This window comes from Glossina fuscipes, unplaced genomic scaffold (genome assembly GCF_014805625.2).
Source record: "Glossina fuscipes isolate IAEA_lab_2018 unplaced genomic scaffold, Yale_Gfus_2 81213, whole genome shotgun sequence".
NCBI classification, from domain to species: Eukaryota; Metazoa; Arthropoda; class Insecta; order Diptera; family Glossinidae; genus Glossina; species Glossina fuscipes.
Window position 1 is genome coordinate 1 of NW_024004674.1, and position 15,990 is coordinate 15,990.

The window sequence follows — 15,990 nt, forward strand, 5'->3', positions numbered from 1 at the left end:
ATGGTAAGCATATTGAGACGAATTACAGGTATCTTCGTAAAAAAAAATCGCTACTTTTTTTATTCCATGCCACTTGTGCTACAAGGATCTATTAAGTGTGTGCAAATATATGCCACATGGAGAAGGGCTTGAAATATACTCATGTTTTATTATGCCGGTCGATTCAAAATCAATTTCTGCATTGATTTAAGCTAATCTGCCCGTCCATCTTGTTTCCTTGTGTTCAACTTATAATTTGCAATTTTTGAGATATTTCGGTGAAAGTTGGTACACTGATATTAATTTGCTCCAAGGACGAGTGCTTTTGAAAATGTTTCGGATCCGTCCACCTTTGCCATTACTTCCTATATAACGCCTTACTTTGATAATACGTTGTTGGAATAACTGTAGGGTGATTAATAGTGAGCTATGACCTACTATTGGGATTTTACTTTTTTCAATTATCTAGTTAGGGTTTTCCAAGGCGGCTTTTAAATTTCTGAATTTTTCTACAAGGAGAATGTTTACAACTGATGGACAGACGGACAGGCTTAAATCGACTCAGAATTTGATGCTGATCAAGAATATAGCAATTGTCATTTACCGTAATATACAAAAAAACAAACTTTCCCAGGATGTAGATGTTTTTTGCCCATAAAGTTTCTATGGGAACTATTAGGGAACTGTTTTATTAGCTAAGTAAAAGCTATGATGCATTTTGGCTGCCGTTAACACACCGTACAGTTTTGTTATATATATTTCTTTATTTTGCTTTTATTTATTTTTCCTTTTTTTTTGAAAAATCTCTTCTCTTTTTCTTTTCTTCTTTTACATTTAGAACTTATATGAATATATAATAACTTAAGGCATTTGACGATTTACTTAATCATAATTATGTACATTTTTCCAAGACAAAATTGGACAAAGATAACGTACTCGAAATATTGCCTAAAGGCCTTATTAGTCATTTGCTAAACTTAAAAAATATATAAAAAAAAAAAGCTTAAATGTTAATAACAAATTTAATGCTTAGCTCTAGTCTCTCGGTTTACGTTTTATGAATGCAACCATCTTAGATTTAAATAAAAAATATAAAGAGGTCTTCAGTTCGGAAAATCTGGGATTTAAAACATCCCCCGTTATTTACAGCTAAGACTAGTGTGTACCATTTTGTTTATGATTTGTTGTCGCTTTCACATCACCATTCTTTAGCAAAACAGGAGATTCAACATCATTTACTAAACGTAACTGGCAGTTATTCAGAGGTTTTTCCGTGAGCGAATTCCAACACTGCACATCAGTTTTACCCAATACAACAAACAGAAGATTGCCTACGAAATAAAATCCCGCCGCTATGAAGAATACCGTACGCCATTCAAACACGTTAGTCTATAAACATAAAAAAATATTTTATCGTTTTTATAAAAACGTTCCTTTCCGTGAGCTACACTCACTAACTTACCACATCGTCGACGACGAAGCCAACTGCCAGCGGTGCTAAAGCACTCATTACATTGGCAGCACCATTCGTAATGCCCATTAGAGTACCCGCATAATTGGGTGAGAGATCAATATGGTTCACTTGGAATCCTAAGTATGTGGCTGCACTTATGCCCACTGTTAACGTTAACAGGACAACAGCCAATGTGGCATGTTCTTTGGTTACATAACCTAAGGCGATCAGCGATACCATCGGTATCCAATGGCCAATACTATTAAAGAATTTACGATTGAATGACAGCGATACATTATCCTTGCGTGCCAGTACTTTTGATAGGTATATGAAGAAAAAGGACAGCAAACACATCACAGCGTAAGGCAAGGAGGAAAGCAATGCACTATTTTTAATATCTACTCCCAATATGTTCTTCATGTAATTGGGTATTTGAGTTAATAGAGTCCAGAAACCCCACATATGCGTACAGTGCACAATTATCAAGGATATAAAAGGAGCCGAAGTAAATATATTAAGCCATGGCGTGGGACCATTTACTTGAGGTTTATTTTCCACTTGACCCAAAGAGTTCTCTATAAGTTTCTTTTCTTCATTGGTAATGCTTTTGTGTTCAGCCGGCGTGCTGGCAGCGAATAGAAACCAAAATAGAGCCCATACAAAGCCCATAGCGCCCGAGACATAAAAAATACCTGGCCAACCGGCCGATGAATCAGCTATGTAACCACTAACAGCCAACATCAGGACAGTGCCAAATTGTGATCCGGAATAACAAAATGTACCCAAGCTGCCTCTCTCCTCGACTGGAGCCCACTTGGCTAACATAGCATGAGTGGCTGGATGCACTGAGCCCTGCAGCAAACCTTGAACCACACGTACAGCAAACAACAATTTCCAACCTCCTACGGAAGCAGCCAATGGAGTAAGCAGAGTAAGCAATGAACACAATGTTATGCCAATTAAAAGCAGCGTCTTTGCACCATATTTTTGAGCTATATGACCGCCTGGTATTTGTGTAAGTATGTAGCCCCAAAAGAAACTGCTCAGTAAATATGATTTGGTGCCTTCATCCCAGTCGAATTCCTCAAAATTACTTTTTGTAGAGTTTTTGTCCGTCATGGCGACAATGGCTACCGATAAATTGACACGTAGAGCATAACATAACGATAGACAACAGAAGCATAAAAAACATTGTATATGACGACTGCCGATAACTGGACCTAAAACCAAAAAAAAAAAAAAAAAATAAAAAAATTATATTTCTGTTTTATGAAATCATTGCGTTATCAATTTTATAACATAAAAATAAAAAATCTCTTTTTTTTTTTTAATATTTGAGAAAGTTATGATAAGAGACTTTAAAAATAACAACAAAGATGTTTTGTTTTTTATTTTTAGTGAATGCCTGAATATTGAATATTTCGGCTTTCAATTAGTAGACCTCGCCCAATACACTCAGACCTTTTTAATGACTAAGTTCTGACCTTTTAAGGAAAATGTATTGCCTTACATTTACCTCAATGCCCACTGTTTAATAAAGTGAAGATTTTTGTTAGTTGATAAATGAATATTTTTTTTATACTTGATCCCCACGAAATGCTAAAGAAAGTTATATAATGTAGAAAGTGTGCGTGTGTTCGCTATCAGAGAACAGTTTTGTGTCATCGTACGTACCACGGTGAAACCTTTAACTCCAAGAGGATATATATATTATTTCTTTTTTATGCCTTGACCACGTGAGGCTTCATTTAATCTTTTTTTTTTTATTAAGTGAAAATTACGAAGGCCCAGTAAAACGTAGATATTGATGGGCAACAGAAAACCCCCAGTCAAGTTGGCCACGTCTGCTTGACTACCGACTAAACCTTTTGCTGAGGTTATCAGAAGCGGAAGTGTTGCTAGAAGAAAACACACACCTATTTTCTGGGCTAATATGTACAGATCAAGCTTTGGAACATATTATTATTGTTATTATTAGTGTCATTATTAGACAAATCGTTGCGCAATCTAAGAGATCTATTATTTCAAGCCCAACTGGGTGATAAACTATGTTAAGTAGATGCATAGATGTATCGAAACTTTCATTTCCACGTGGTAATGATGGACAACTGACTGAGGAAGAAGAGTTGAAGACTTAATTGTCTACAATTTAGCGATAGGTTTTTCTCATAGATAGCTTAGGGCTGCACTGGAAGGGTTTTGATTTTTTCACAAGTGAACACTTCTTTTCTCATAGACAACTTCTATGAAGAAAACACAAACTAACTGAAACAGGACCAGGATAGTTAGGTTGTAGAATACTGTGAAGCACTAGTAGTTGAGAAAATGGAGCAGGCCATGTCAGTTGTAAACACATATATATGTAATGCTAAAGGGTTTATAGTCTACATTTAAGTTCCACGGGATTCAGGGGCCCACTCACTATCTATGTCTAAGTAGAGGAACTTCTTAAGAAGAGAATGTTGTAGTTGTGGTAGTGAGTCCTGACTGCTGGGTATTGCCCTTCAGGGTGCATCGTTATGGCTGTGGTTTTCAAACAATCCTAAAGCGAATAACTTGAATTATGTTAGGCCTCTGCACCGCAGGTGTAGTTGGGCCCTTAACTTGTACGAATTGTTCCACTTTCGCATAAATGACCCGTATATCAGCGGGCATCGTGGGGATAATTTTTTCTACAGTTAAACCATTGGAAACATTTGTGCTAACCCAATTACTAGCAAACTACTCGATAGAACTGCGGACCTCGTCTGATTAGGCAAACAAAGCAGATGCAAACGGTGAACATGGAGACTATTTGAACGCGCTCAAGCTTCCAGGTCATAATGTTCCAAAATATGCGTTATAATCAGAAAAGAAAGGTAATTTGTTTGCTTTGGATCCCTTAATACAAACGCATCGTTTTCATTTATTGATTTTGGAAACGAAGCCTTCAAAAGTGTTTGGTAACTTTATACGTTCGCCCACCAATCATTTTAAAGTGTTCATGGATCAAACCCCGAAACGGTCGAATACACTTGGTCGTAGCAACAGTGAAGGCTTGTTTACTCGGTTATATTTTTTATGGTTTCAGAGCTTTTCGAATGAGTAAGCATTCACTAGGCTGCGGCCACTCCGTATCTGCTTCTCTTTCGGTACCTTTTTCTGACTATCACAGTACGCGTAATGGACAAACCCTGCGTTGATCACATAAAAAGAAGAAAACAAAGATTGCAATCGTTTTAACGTTGGACAGCTGAACTGTCTGTGAAGAATTAGCACGTTGCGAACAACTGTACACACTTTACAAAGTTCCGGTGCACAGAAGTGCAAAGGAATACAGAAGCCATACTCGACCGATGAGGTGTAAGAACGTTCGATTAAAAAAACTGGAAGTTTTGCATATCTCTAAGACATACTTTCGCCGGAACAAATGGGGTTACTGACAATGAAGTTTGTTAAGGAGCTTCGTTTCTGAAAAGCCCATTGTTAAAAAATCGTTTATTATAATGATTTTGATACCTTTTTTTCTTTAGTTTTTATTTATATCACCAACTTCTCAGTGTATTTCTCCTAATCGGTGATTGTGATGGTCGGAATGAAATAGGGAAAAAGAAGGAGATAGGCAAGCGACGGGTCACTATAACTACGATCAAAGCAAGCAACGCGTTAAGATTTCAATCCGAAAACAAAGATTTGGTAGTCACGATTCTTGCCTAGTCGGCTATTTGGTAATGATGGTCAGAAATCTTATAAATATCCTTGATCAAGATTAAATATGGACTTATTTCACTCTCAAGCCCCAGTTGCTGAAGTTGTCGATTTCGAAAATATTGAAGTCATATGACAAATTGGAAAATGTTCTTGTGTAGTCTAAAAAACATGGATTACTTTCCGAGGTGAAATAATTTTAAAATTATATAAGTTAGATCTTAAAAGTGTTAAGACAAGTCCTAATAGAAAATTTTTATCAATTCTATCCTTTAGCCAGTTCCGTATTTCCAATGGGCTTGTATTAGTAAGTAACTAAATATCTAGATGATCCCGTAAAACGTGATCGATTTACCGATCCCCTAACATTTAGTTTGACTTGGTAGGTATCTAAGGTTCGTTTTAAATTGAATGCTATTTTTGTTTCCATTTGTCTCTTTTTTTTTTTTTTTTTTTTTTTTTTTTTTTGAAATTCACGAGTTTGTCGCGTGAATTGTGGACATTTAACAGAAATTCAAGAATGCACAACAACTTGAATGGTTTTTTAAAAACAAGAGAATTCACACACATACTCTTGGTGTCTCTCTTATTCAATCTGTTCGCGTCAGATACTTTATGATTATTATTTTTTCAAAAAAAAAAAAAAAAAAACACAAAATCAACAATAAAACAGAAAGTTTAAATATGAACAATGTGTGTGTTTTATAAGAGATAACTCATGTGCTATAATTTCAGACGCCCGCTGATTTCTACATATTTGTATAAGAATAAAAGCTTTAAAGACCTTGTCAAGTATAGGTTTATAAACGCATATATATACGCATACATACAAATTTTTATTGTTGTATAGATAGATACTTATTTTTAAAACATTGTTAGTCAAGTGCGAAAACGCTATACGTGCGCGTTATTCACTTTGTCAAGTGTTATCAGATAATCTTATGTTCTGCCTTTCGATCGCTCTTATTCTCTTCTCTCTTACCAGCTCTCCTTATCTCTCTCTCTATCTCTCTCTCTCTATCTCTCTCTCTCTACCAATTTGTAGTTTTCATTCTATCTCTCCTCTTTTTCTCTGCAACTCTCTCACACGCTCTTATGCTCTCTCTGTCTTTATGGTTAAGACTTAAGGAAAACAACTTTTCCTACAATAAACAAATGTCTAGCAGCCGGCTGAGTTTTTTTATAAACATTATCAAGTATGCGGTCGTGTTTCGTATGCATAATATATATATATATATATATATATATATGTAGATGTGTATATAGATATAATATATATATATATATATATATGCTCCGGTGTAAACATCACCGGCCTCTGTGTGTAAATAACAAAAAACTACCTGTTTCTTCTTTACGAAAGCCGTAACGTGTGCGTGTCGTTCGACGTCTACGTTATTTGTAACAATTGATGTTTGCTTGCACGTGAGCATACAAAGTGATCGTATTACATATACATGCACGAGACTTTAAAGGCAACTTCTGTTTCTATTTTTATGGCCAACTTCTACTATCTTTAGAAGGTAATCTTCATTTTTTTTATATACATACGCATATGCATATATATATATATATGTATATATATGCCTGGGTATGCTACCTTAACAAGCATCTATGCAATAACATCGACAACAAGCAGGTTATTGTAATGCGAGAAATGCATTTTTCTTGTTGCAAACTTTAATTTACTGATATTTTTAGTTATCGCTGCTGCAATACCTATTAGAGAGGTGGAGCTTTTCATATCAATTTATGTGTCAGAGAAGAATTTGTTCGTTGAATTCCAAAAATAGTGTATTTGGTGTGCATTGTACGTTATATAAACGATTAACCAGAACAAATATTTTATATCCGAACGCAATTTTTTTCCAATTTTTTCTTATTAATATCACCCCAAGGTATAATGAAAGGAAATGAAAAATAGGATTTAAGAATAGAATCATTCACGCGAAGAAGAAGAAGAAGAAGAAGAAGAAAATTTTAATTATTTAAAATCTTTATAAAAGATTTTATAGATGGTTTAGTTAACCATTTATGTTGATAAACTTTAATTATTTTGTAATTGAAAGATAATTAATTATAAATATAATGTTAAGATTTGCTAAATCATTTAAGTCGCAAAAAGGTGATTTTTACGGTATGGCATTTTTACCATTGACCTCTTTTACAACATTTGAATTTTGCCAGTGTAATGTATTATATAAGACATACTAATCGTTTATTTAGCATTATCACGTCTGCAAATAAAAGCATCGCGTACTTTTTGTGTAGAATATAACTAAGGCGATCGTATACAAATTGTTCTGCTTTTTATCTATACATAAATATTCGTGTAGAATGAGGGTGCAGGCAGATAATGTACACCATACCATAATATTGGCAAATGCCCAGTTTTATATATATATATATATATATATATATATATTTATCGCTACCAATTTAAATATTTTCTCCTTTGTTTCTCTTTCCCACTGCACAATTGGCTTTACAACAGGAATATGTCAAAAATCTTTGCAGTGAAGGGATGTCAAACTCAGAATAATAATAACAAAGCAAAATAAAATGTGAAAAAAAAAAATTCTTTATTAATAAAAATATTATTCAGTAGACCCACAGAATTCAAGCGTAAAATCTATTCGTTGAGTAGATAAACGATCTCGCCTAATAACTCAATGACCGCGGGTTCAAATGTTAAAAGTGGTAGAATTTTTCAATAAAGCCAATAGCCTTTGGATGCTACTGCTTTAAGATTTTAACCTTAATATGTACTTCTCTACCCTAAAGTAATTACAATAATAATAATGAAAAAGTAAAAAATATTATTATTATTTTATTTTTTTTTTTTGAATGGATGAATAGTGCACATCATTATGAGACTTCATAAGATACATTATATTATTGTATTGACATCGAACTGTATTGCCATTAAGGAGCCGTTCATTTTGACAGTGACATAAGGCATTATATTTTTCGATTATATATATATATATCTTTTGAAACAAAGAGATATTATCGTTTAATTGTAATTAATTTTAACGTTAATTTAAATTAAAAAAAAAAAAAAACAAGCAGCTGATATATTTAATTAATTAATTATTTTAGACATATTATTAAATTTTATGACACTGCTTATGTTTGAACTTTTCTTTCAATGTTTCATTTCAATGGAAAGTACCGTTGATTCGTCTGACCGCTTGTAACACAGAAAATTATTACGATCGATTAACTTTACCATTGAAATCTACTGCAAACTTAAATAGTCTCGGCAGAGAGATATGAGCAATGTATTTGGCAGCTATTGTTGTTGTTGCTAAGTTATGGAATGAATCAAATCATCATTAACACTATGTATGGTAGGTAGAAATTTCATTCCGCTTAATTATTATCCTTTCTTTTATAATATGCGATTTTTATGCTTGAATTGCATGGTGTATGCTATTAACAAGTACTTTGGTTATCTATGAGATCAAAAATTCAAAGCTTTCTAGCAATGCGTTTTAATGGTTACACCGTTTGATATCAATTCGCACATGCACAACGATCTGTACTAGCGTCTATTCACAAGAAAAATAAATGTTTTTTATTCACTTACAAATAGATCTAATGCTGGGATCTTACGATTCTGTTTGAATTTATTGCTTATAATTTTTTTATTACTTTTTTACAATTTCTACTGGTATTTTATGTGCTCGAAAATATTATGGAAATTAGGAATGCATAATGTTTGCGATTAAAAAGTTTTCGCTGAACATCACTGCAGCTATTATTATTATTATTATTGCTATCTCTACTCCTACAGTTTCGACTAAAACTCCTACCATTACTACTAATACTGCTACAGTACGCACAGAATAAATGCTGGAGAATGTTATTATAACTGTTATCATTCTTTGCCACCTACCGCTGGCAATACCGTGGTCTTTTTCCTGCTGCTGAATAGGTAAGAACGGCTACTAATAAGTCCGTCTTCGCGGGTTCCAATCTCATTGCCTTGAAGTTTTAGTTTGCTCATAGCTATAGCGAGTGTTCAGTCGGTAAAGGGATAACACTTACTTTTACCTTAACCCTATACCTTTCCCACTCTTCACTTTTTCTTCTCTCTGGCCGTGGCCACCGTGTTACACGAATAGGGGACATTCTCGGAGTGATTGGTTATTAAACAAAAAAAAAAAAAAATATTATTACTGCTGAGCCAATTATAAGGGGTAGATATTTAATTCCTATTATTTTACAGTCCGTTTTTGGTAGCACTTTCCTAGTGCTCTTTTTTTACTACATTTTTAAGTTATTATCACTACAAGAGTACACATTACTGCCCTTCAGTACTATTCATTCATCAATACTTTCTATACTACCCTTATGTTTAGAATCGATGCGGGGGTATGTATGTATAGTAATGTAAAGACTGTTGCTGTAAAACTACTACCAGCGCAGCTCTTTCGTGCTCTTTCTTACTACACATCTACCTCTATTAATATCATCCTCATTGCTATTCTCTTTTAATTAATACACATCTCTTTTACTTCTTTATTATCACTTTTCTTCAATATTATCTCATTCATCATTATCATCGATATAACAAGCAGCAAAAAGAGTAGCGGAAGCAGAACAAAGACGTGGTGATGTGGTCCACTAATCTAAAACTCCGACAAGCAATTGCTATTGTCTCTAGTAGTATCCTTGTATACTTTGCTATCTCCACTATGCGGATACTTACCATTTTTTTTGTATTGCAGGGTTAGTATCGAGATGCCGTAATGTCACTATTGTTGATATTTTGACTTTTTTGTTTCCTTTACTAACACTACTACTGCTGTTCTTATTATTTCAATGTTACTGGACTCAATTTTCACTATTACTGAGACCATCATCTGTCTAAGCTGAGAAGGCAACTTCTATTAACACTGTTTTTAATAACGAGAGATTTGCAAGAGGGAGGAACATTTTTTGCTTCATGACTATTCCATTAGAGGAGATTTCCATTTGCATGTTGGCGCTTGAGAAACACAAAGAAAATCGCCAATAAAAGAAGAAAATTGAGATTATCACTGTCATTACGATTGCTTGTTAGCAGTAATTACTGAATTGCGCTGGAAGCTGTTATTAAGAGTTTACAATTTGGCCGTTACTTATCTGCCTTCTGAGCTATTATCGAAAACTTGATTGTTTTTATTAATTTCCTTTCTAAGGCATTCACTCACCATTGACTAATTACTTCATTAACTCATATTTTGCGTTATAGATAAGCCTTTATGTAGGCGTGTTTTATGCGTAAAGCTTATTGAAGAGATAACTTGGCGTTTAACGAAGTGCGTAAGCAATCGTAAGTTATGCATCACTTTGATTTGAAGGTATCTCGGTGTTTACAAATGCAAAATAAGTAAAAGTAAAAAAAAAAAAGAAAAAAAAAAGCAATATATTTTATACGAGGGTCATTGATGTGCATCATCATCATCATCATCATCATCATCATCATCATCATCATCATCATAATCATCTTTTAATTATTTACATAATTTATCAAATTTTGAAAACAGACAGACAGATTCTACAGATTGTAAATATTTTATAAAAAAAAAAAGCCAACACATTAATTATTCATCTTTAAAATATTAATAGCAGTAAAAACAAAGTCCTTTTTTTCTTCATTAAAAAAGAAAAAAGAAAAAGTAATAAAAACAATAATTAAATTTTATTTGAATAATTAATAAGTTGAAGTCATTACCGCAAAGTAATAAAAAAAAACTTACATGCACGTGCTTTAACGCTTTACCGCTCTACCGCATCCCTGACCTTCTTCTTAAAGCACCTTAACGAGTTTAATGACTTTATTTATAGTCTTTAATCTTTTCTCATTGCTTTTTTTTTTTTTTGTTTTTTTTTTAAACTTCATTTCTTTATCTTTTCTTTTCCCGCCTGCTTCACGGTAACGGTATTGTTTATTCATATACATGCACATGTATATGAATCAGTGTTATCTTTTGATGGTCAAGGAAATTTCGATTAATTTCCAGGGAAAAGAAGAAGAATACAAGAAAAACAGGTTAGTAAGTAAAAACTGATGACCATCAGGTTAACTTTTTTTTACTTTTTTTTTTTTTTTTAATTATTATTACATAGTTATTAATGTACGCTTGCATACGCTTATTTTATCCTTAAATAATGTTAATGATTCGTTTCGTTAGAAATCAGAGAAAAAAACTTTGATATAAAAACGTTGTGCACTTGATTTCAATCAATGGCGGGCTGCCTTGAAAGTCTTGAAGAAAATTACAACAATTTTGTAGTCGGCTTTGTAGTGTTCTTCCGTCTTTTTCTAAAATAGGCATTTGCCTATTGCCTACACACCTCTAAAGGAATAATAACATTCCAGAAGGTCGTTAAGCACATCCTCAAATATTAACAAAAAAAAAAAAAAAAGAAAAAATCATTTGCATGAACTACAACAGCGAAGCTATTCTTGTGAGGTATTTTTAATTCAAGGGCGCCGCCGCATACACTCTCATTGGTGCAAATTTCCGTTTCAAATAGCATAATTTAATTTCCATGGGCACGACAAGTGAAACTTGAGAATTGGGAGAGGGGAGGGGGAGTTTCTAAAATATTGATTTTCGTGCTACTCCTTTTAATAAATAAGGTTTAGTTAAGGCAACGAAGACATACTCTTCGCGTTTTACTAGAGAATATCGATTTACAGATGTTGTTAAAAATACCCAAGAGATCAATGAAAATTTTTAGTGTTATACTGCACTACTTTTTAAGAATTCAAATTTCGAGAGAAATGCAAGTAAAAATTTTGAAATATGTTATAGACACTTAGAAAGACTTGGGGTAGTCCCAACTTTTAGTTTCTTTATTCGTCCGTCCACCTGTGTTGTTTCCTTTAGCTTAGCACACAGTTAGCAACTTTTGATATATTTTCATGACATTCGGTACATGCATGTATTTCGGGTCAAGAACGAATCTTGTTGAAAATAGTTCGAATCGGACCGCTTTTTCGACCACTTCCCATATAACGCTTCACTTTGAAAAGTTGCAATGTGAATATCTATAGGTTGGTGTAGGGTATTTAATAGTTGGCTGTTGTTTTCGAAAATTTCGCATGGGCTTTCCCTTTTAAGCAAGTAAGTGTTAATACTTTGGTCGCACCTATCGAAAATGCTCAGTCGGTAAAGGCATAATATACACCGGCTGGGGCGCATACTCAGTAAGTTTCGATGACTACCTCTCTGTCACTTCTTGTTTCGTCTTTCGTACACGAACACGAGAGATGCCTTGTGTGATTGGTTATATTAATATGAAAGAATATATATATATATAAGGTACATTCATATAAAATATATCGTACATATATGAATGTATACATTATTTTATATTATATGTAGATTTACATATTTATGTTATGTATGTTAGTCTCCCTCAGCGAAATGATATTTGAATGGATTTTTTATTGATTATCGTTTATAAATCTTATCTTTTATCTAATTTCCTATCTGACGTTTATGTAATGATAGCAATTAATGTAAGAAATATATGTGAGAAGAAGAAGAGCACTTTACGTAATATCAAGATTTTTTCATATGAGATAAAGGCACTCATTGTCGTTAATTTCATTGTCGTTAATTTTAAAAATCACATGAATTAGATGAAAACTTGCATACCTTTCATTGTTCCCTCTCTCTTATCAAATATTATACAGAGAGTAAGTAGGCCAGCTATTAATGTATTGAAAGATAGTAAATAAACTTTTAATAACCAAACAAATATCATTTAAAATAACTGATGGAAAAAAAAATTTTATAACTTAAAACATTTATTACTATCTATAAGGCCAGCTGAACAAACGTCGTAGACAATGTAGTTGTTATATAGAACGTATTTATATATTTGTATTATATTATATTATTTATATAGAAGAAGAAGTATTTTTAGAGTAAAGTATATTTAAGATTTTAAGCCATAAATTAAGATAATTGTCTGCATAACTGCTATCAAGCAAACCTAACGCATAATTCACGCATATACGCAATAGAGGGCGAGATTGGAAAAAAGGAACTGCTTATGCTTGGTAGTGATCTAGTCATCCTTTTCGTGGTTTCGAAAGCAAACGTTAATGAAATGCTCTTCTGTTTGAGTTTGGATCAAATGTCTTTCAATATATTGTTTGAAGTCGATTATAATGTCATTATAATGCGGAGTACAATGCTTACAGGAATTCTTAAAACTTATTTGATGACTCTATGTAATGCCTGCGTGATTAAGATTTCATACGAAAGAAGAAATGCGGAAACAAATTTTTATTATTTAGGTGCTTGCATGCATTTTGATCATTCTTTCATTGGAAAAAGGCATTTGTTGAGAAGAATTTGGTACGATATACATTAATCAAAATATTTTCCATCATTTTAAACAACTTTTTCCCTTAGCTCTGTTAACATGGCAACACCGTGTCGGAAGAACGTTATTGGTGTGGTGTGGCATTGATCCAATCATCCACCCATTTGCGCACTTCCTTTAAGGAATACGTTGTGGATGGCAGATCTTCCCATTGGAGCTGCAACAATGCAGTCTTGACAACTGCTGCAACGGGTGATCGAATGTTGTCATACAAGAGCATAACTTTGCGTCTGTTAACGATTATTGACGGTGTCTTTTCCAATAAAACATCATTCAATTTGTTCACTTAAGGTCGGTAGATATTTGTGGTAATAGTTTCATTCGGTTTTAGGTAGTCATAGTAGACTCTACCTTACTGATCCCACCATATGCTAAAGCAAAAACTTTGTGTTCATAAATATCCCACTTCTAGATTAACCCATGCCTACTTGCGCTTGGGATTGTCAGATTAGATCCACTTTTCATTGCTTGTCACAATACTCCAAGGAAGAATTTCCTTTTTCCGCCTGGCAAGCAATGAGACCGTATTGTTCAAACGGTTCGAAGCAGTACTTTCAGTCAATTCGTATGGTAGCCAACGTTTATAACCAGTTGATCCATCAACTGATTGAATTGAGTTCTCGTTCAATAAATCTTGCAGTTCGTTGGCTTTGAATTCTTTTGGTCCCTCAGGATATTCTTTGTTATTGACTTTTGGAACCAAACCTGACAACTCAGATATGCCGGAGTAGCAAAATCATAAACTACTAGAAGTGTTTGATGGACTTCGGCAGCAGGCTTCTTCAAATCAAACAATAAAAGCAATGAATCCCGAAAATGTTATTTTGAGCGTTCCATGACTAGTGCCTACATGCACTGAATACTAAATGGAAAACTTTTGTTTTATGTAGAAAATTAGGGCATTACTCTATCATTTTCATCAATAAACGCCGTTGATCAAAATACATGTGTTGAAGACAAGGTTGTGTGTGTCTTTTTTAAAGGCACTTTATGTTTTACCTCTTAGGACTTGTCTACTTCGAGTGCATTCTTTTCGATTTAGTCACTCACCCCGCCTTTTTCCCACACACCTCACACTTTGAACAGTAAACAAACTTTTTAAAGGAGTGCAGTATAAAGTGCAATACGCAAAAGAGATGTGCGGCTCTCGCAAAAATGTGTGTCTTGTACTCTTCAAGATTTAGTGAATCTTGCATAAGGCAAGCTCGTGGCAAACTTAAGGATACTGCTATCTGTAAATTATTTTGTTTAAAAACAAAAAAGAAAATTGGAAGATAAACTGCTTACTGTTCGCTTATTCTTTTAAATCATTATTTAAAATGTGTTTCAACTGAAAGTGTAGAAAAAATTACATACCATCTTGGAATGAATCATGCATGCCCATCAATTCAGTAAAAAGAAATGAAAGGGAAAACAATATTTTTTTAAAATAATAAATAAATAGAATTTAATAATAAAATAAATACCAACAACAATTTTTTTCATGTCTTCGATGAAAACAAAAATCTTTTTTTTTTTAATTAAAATTTAATGTAAAAAGAAACTTGTTTTTTAGTGGACAAGAATATATCACTTTTTTAACTATAAAAAAAATTTTAAAAAATGTCCATTATGGGCGAGCCAGTTGGACCATATACTTTTCACATCTTTAAACGATTGCTTTGATTTATATTATTTTAGTTTTTGTTAACAAGTTTGTGGACAGATTATGATAATCTCCATATATAATTTACGGCTTTCAAGGAGAAATTTAATATAACCAGCTTCAGGTTTGTAAATCAATTTATGCGGCCATGAATAAAATACCATAAGCAGGTGGACGAATAGACGGGCTTGTTAAGAAAGCACTTTTTAATAAATTTCCCAATCAAGATAGAAAATCTTATCATCGGTCGACGGTTATCGTACTACAAATAAAATGTGCTTGTCTGCCGCATTATTTGAATGATGGTTCAAAATAAGCTGAGAAGTGGTATTCATTAAAAGTTATCCACAGGTAAACAAAGTTCTAATTTCTAAAAATTGTTGTAACTAAATAGTTCTTAATCTTTTATATCAATCAAGCGACTCGAATGCTGATATATATAGAAGAAAACAAATAAAAATACTACAGTCGACCACGGATACACTATCCTACAATTGTTCAGATAACGAATTTTAAAAATAAAGCGCTATATGGGAAGTGATCGAATATGTGATCTGATCCGAACCATGTTCAATAGTTTTCTGTTTGGGTACTAAATTTCATCAAAATATCTCAAAAATTGCTGCCTGCTATTCGAACACAACGAAATAAGACAGACAAACGGACAGACAAGCTTAAATCGATTCGGAAAGAGATTTTAAACAAGACAATCTGGACAGAAAAGCTTAAGTTGATTGAGAAAGTGATTCTAAATCTATCGTTATAGATCGGAGGATCTATCCCGGCTCAAACTTAATATAAAATGAAACAAGACGGACAAACGGACAGA

The 15,990-nt window shown here is 33.3% G+C and overlaps 1 protein-coding gene across 1 annotated transcript; it reads right to left on the minus strand.

Moving 5' to 3' along the window:
* Positions 1-760: 760 nt before the first annotated feature.
* Positions 761-2,657, minus strand: LOC119644041 (putative inorganic phosphate cotransporter). Its single transcript, XM_038043570.1, has 2 exons — positions 1,442-2,657; positions 761-1,368 (listed from the first exon to the last, which is right to left on the minus strand). The coding sequence occupies exons 1-2, from the start codon at positions 2,549-2,551 to the stop codon at positions 1,135-1,137; spliced, it is 1,344 nt and encodes a 447-aa protein (XP_037899498.1). The 5' UTR covers positions 2,552-2,657; the 3' UTR covers positions 761-1,134.
* Between the last annotated feature and the right edge of the window lie 13,333 nt (positions 2,658-15,990).

Coding starts and splice junctions, on each gene's coding strand:
- LOC119644041 (XM_038043570.1), bottom strand. CDS start 2,551: ATGACGGACAAAAACTCTACAAAAAGTAATTTTGAGGAATTCGACTGG. Junction 1,369..1,441: donor GCTTCGTCGTCGACGATGTG/GTAAGTTAGTGA, acceptor TTATGTTTATAG/ACTAACGTGTTTGAATGGCG.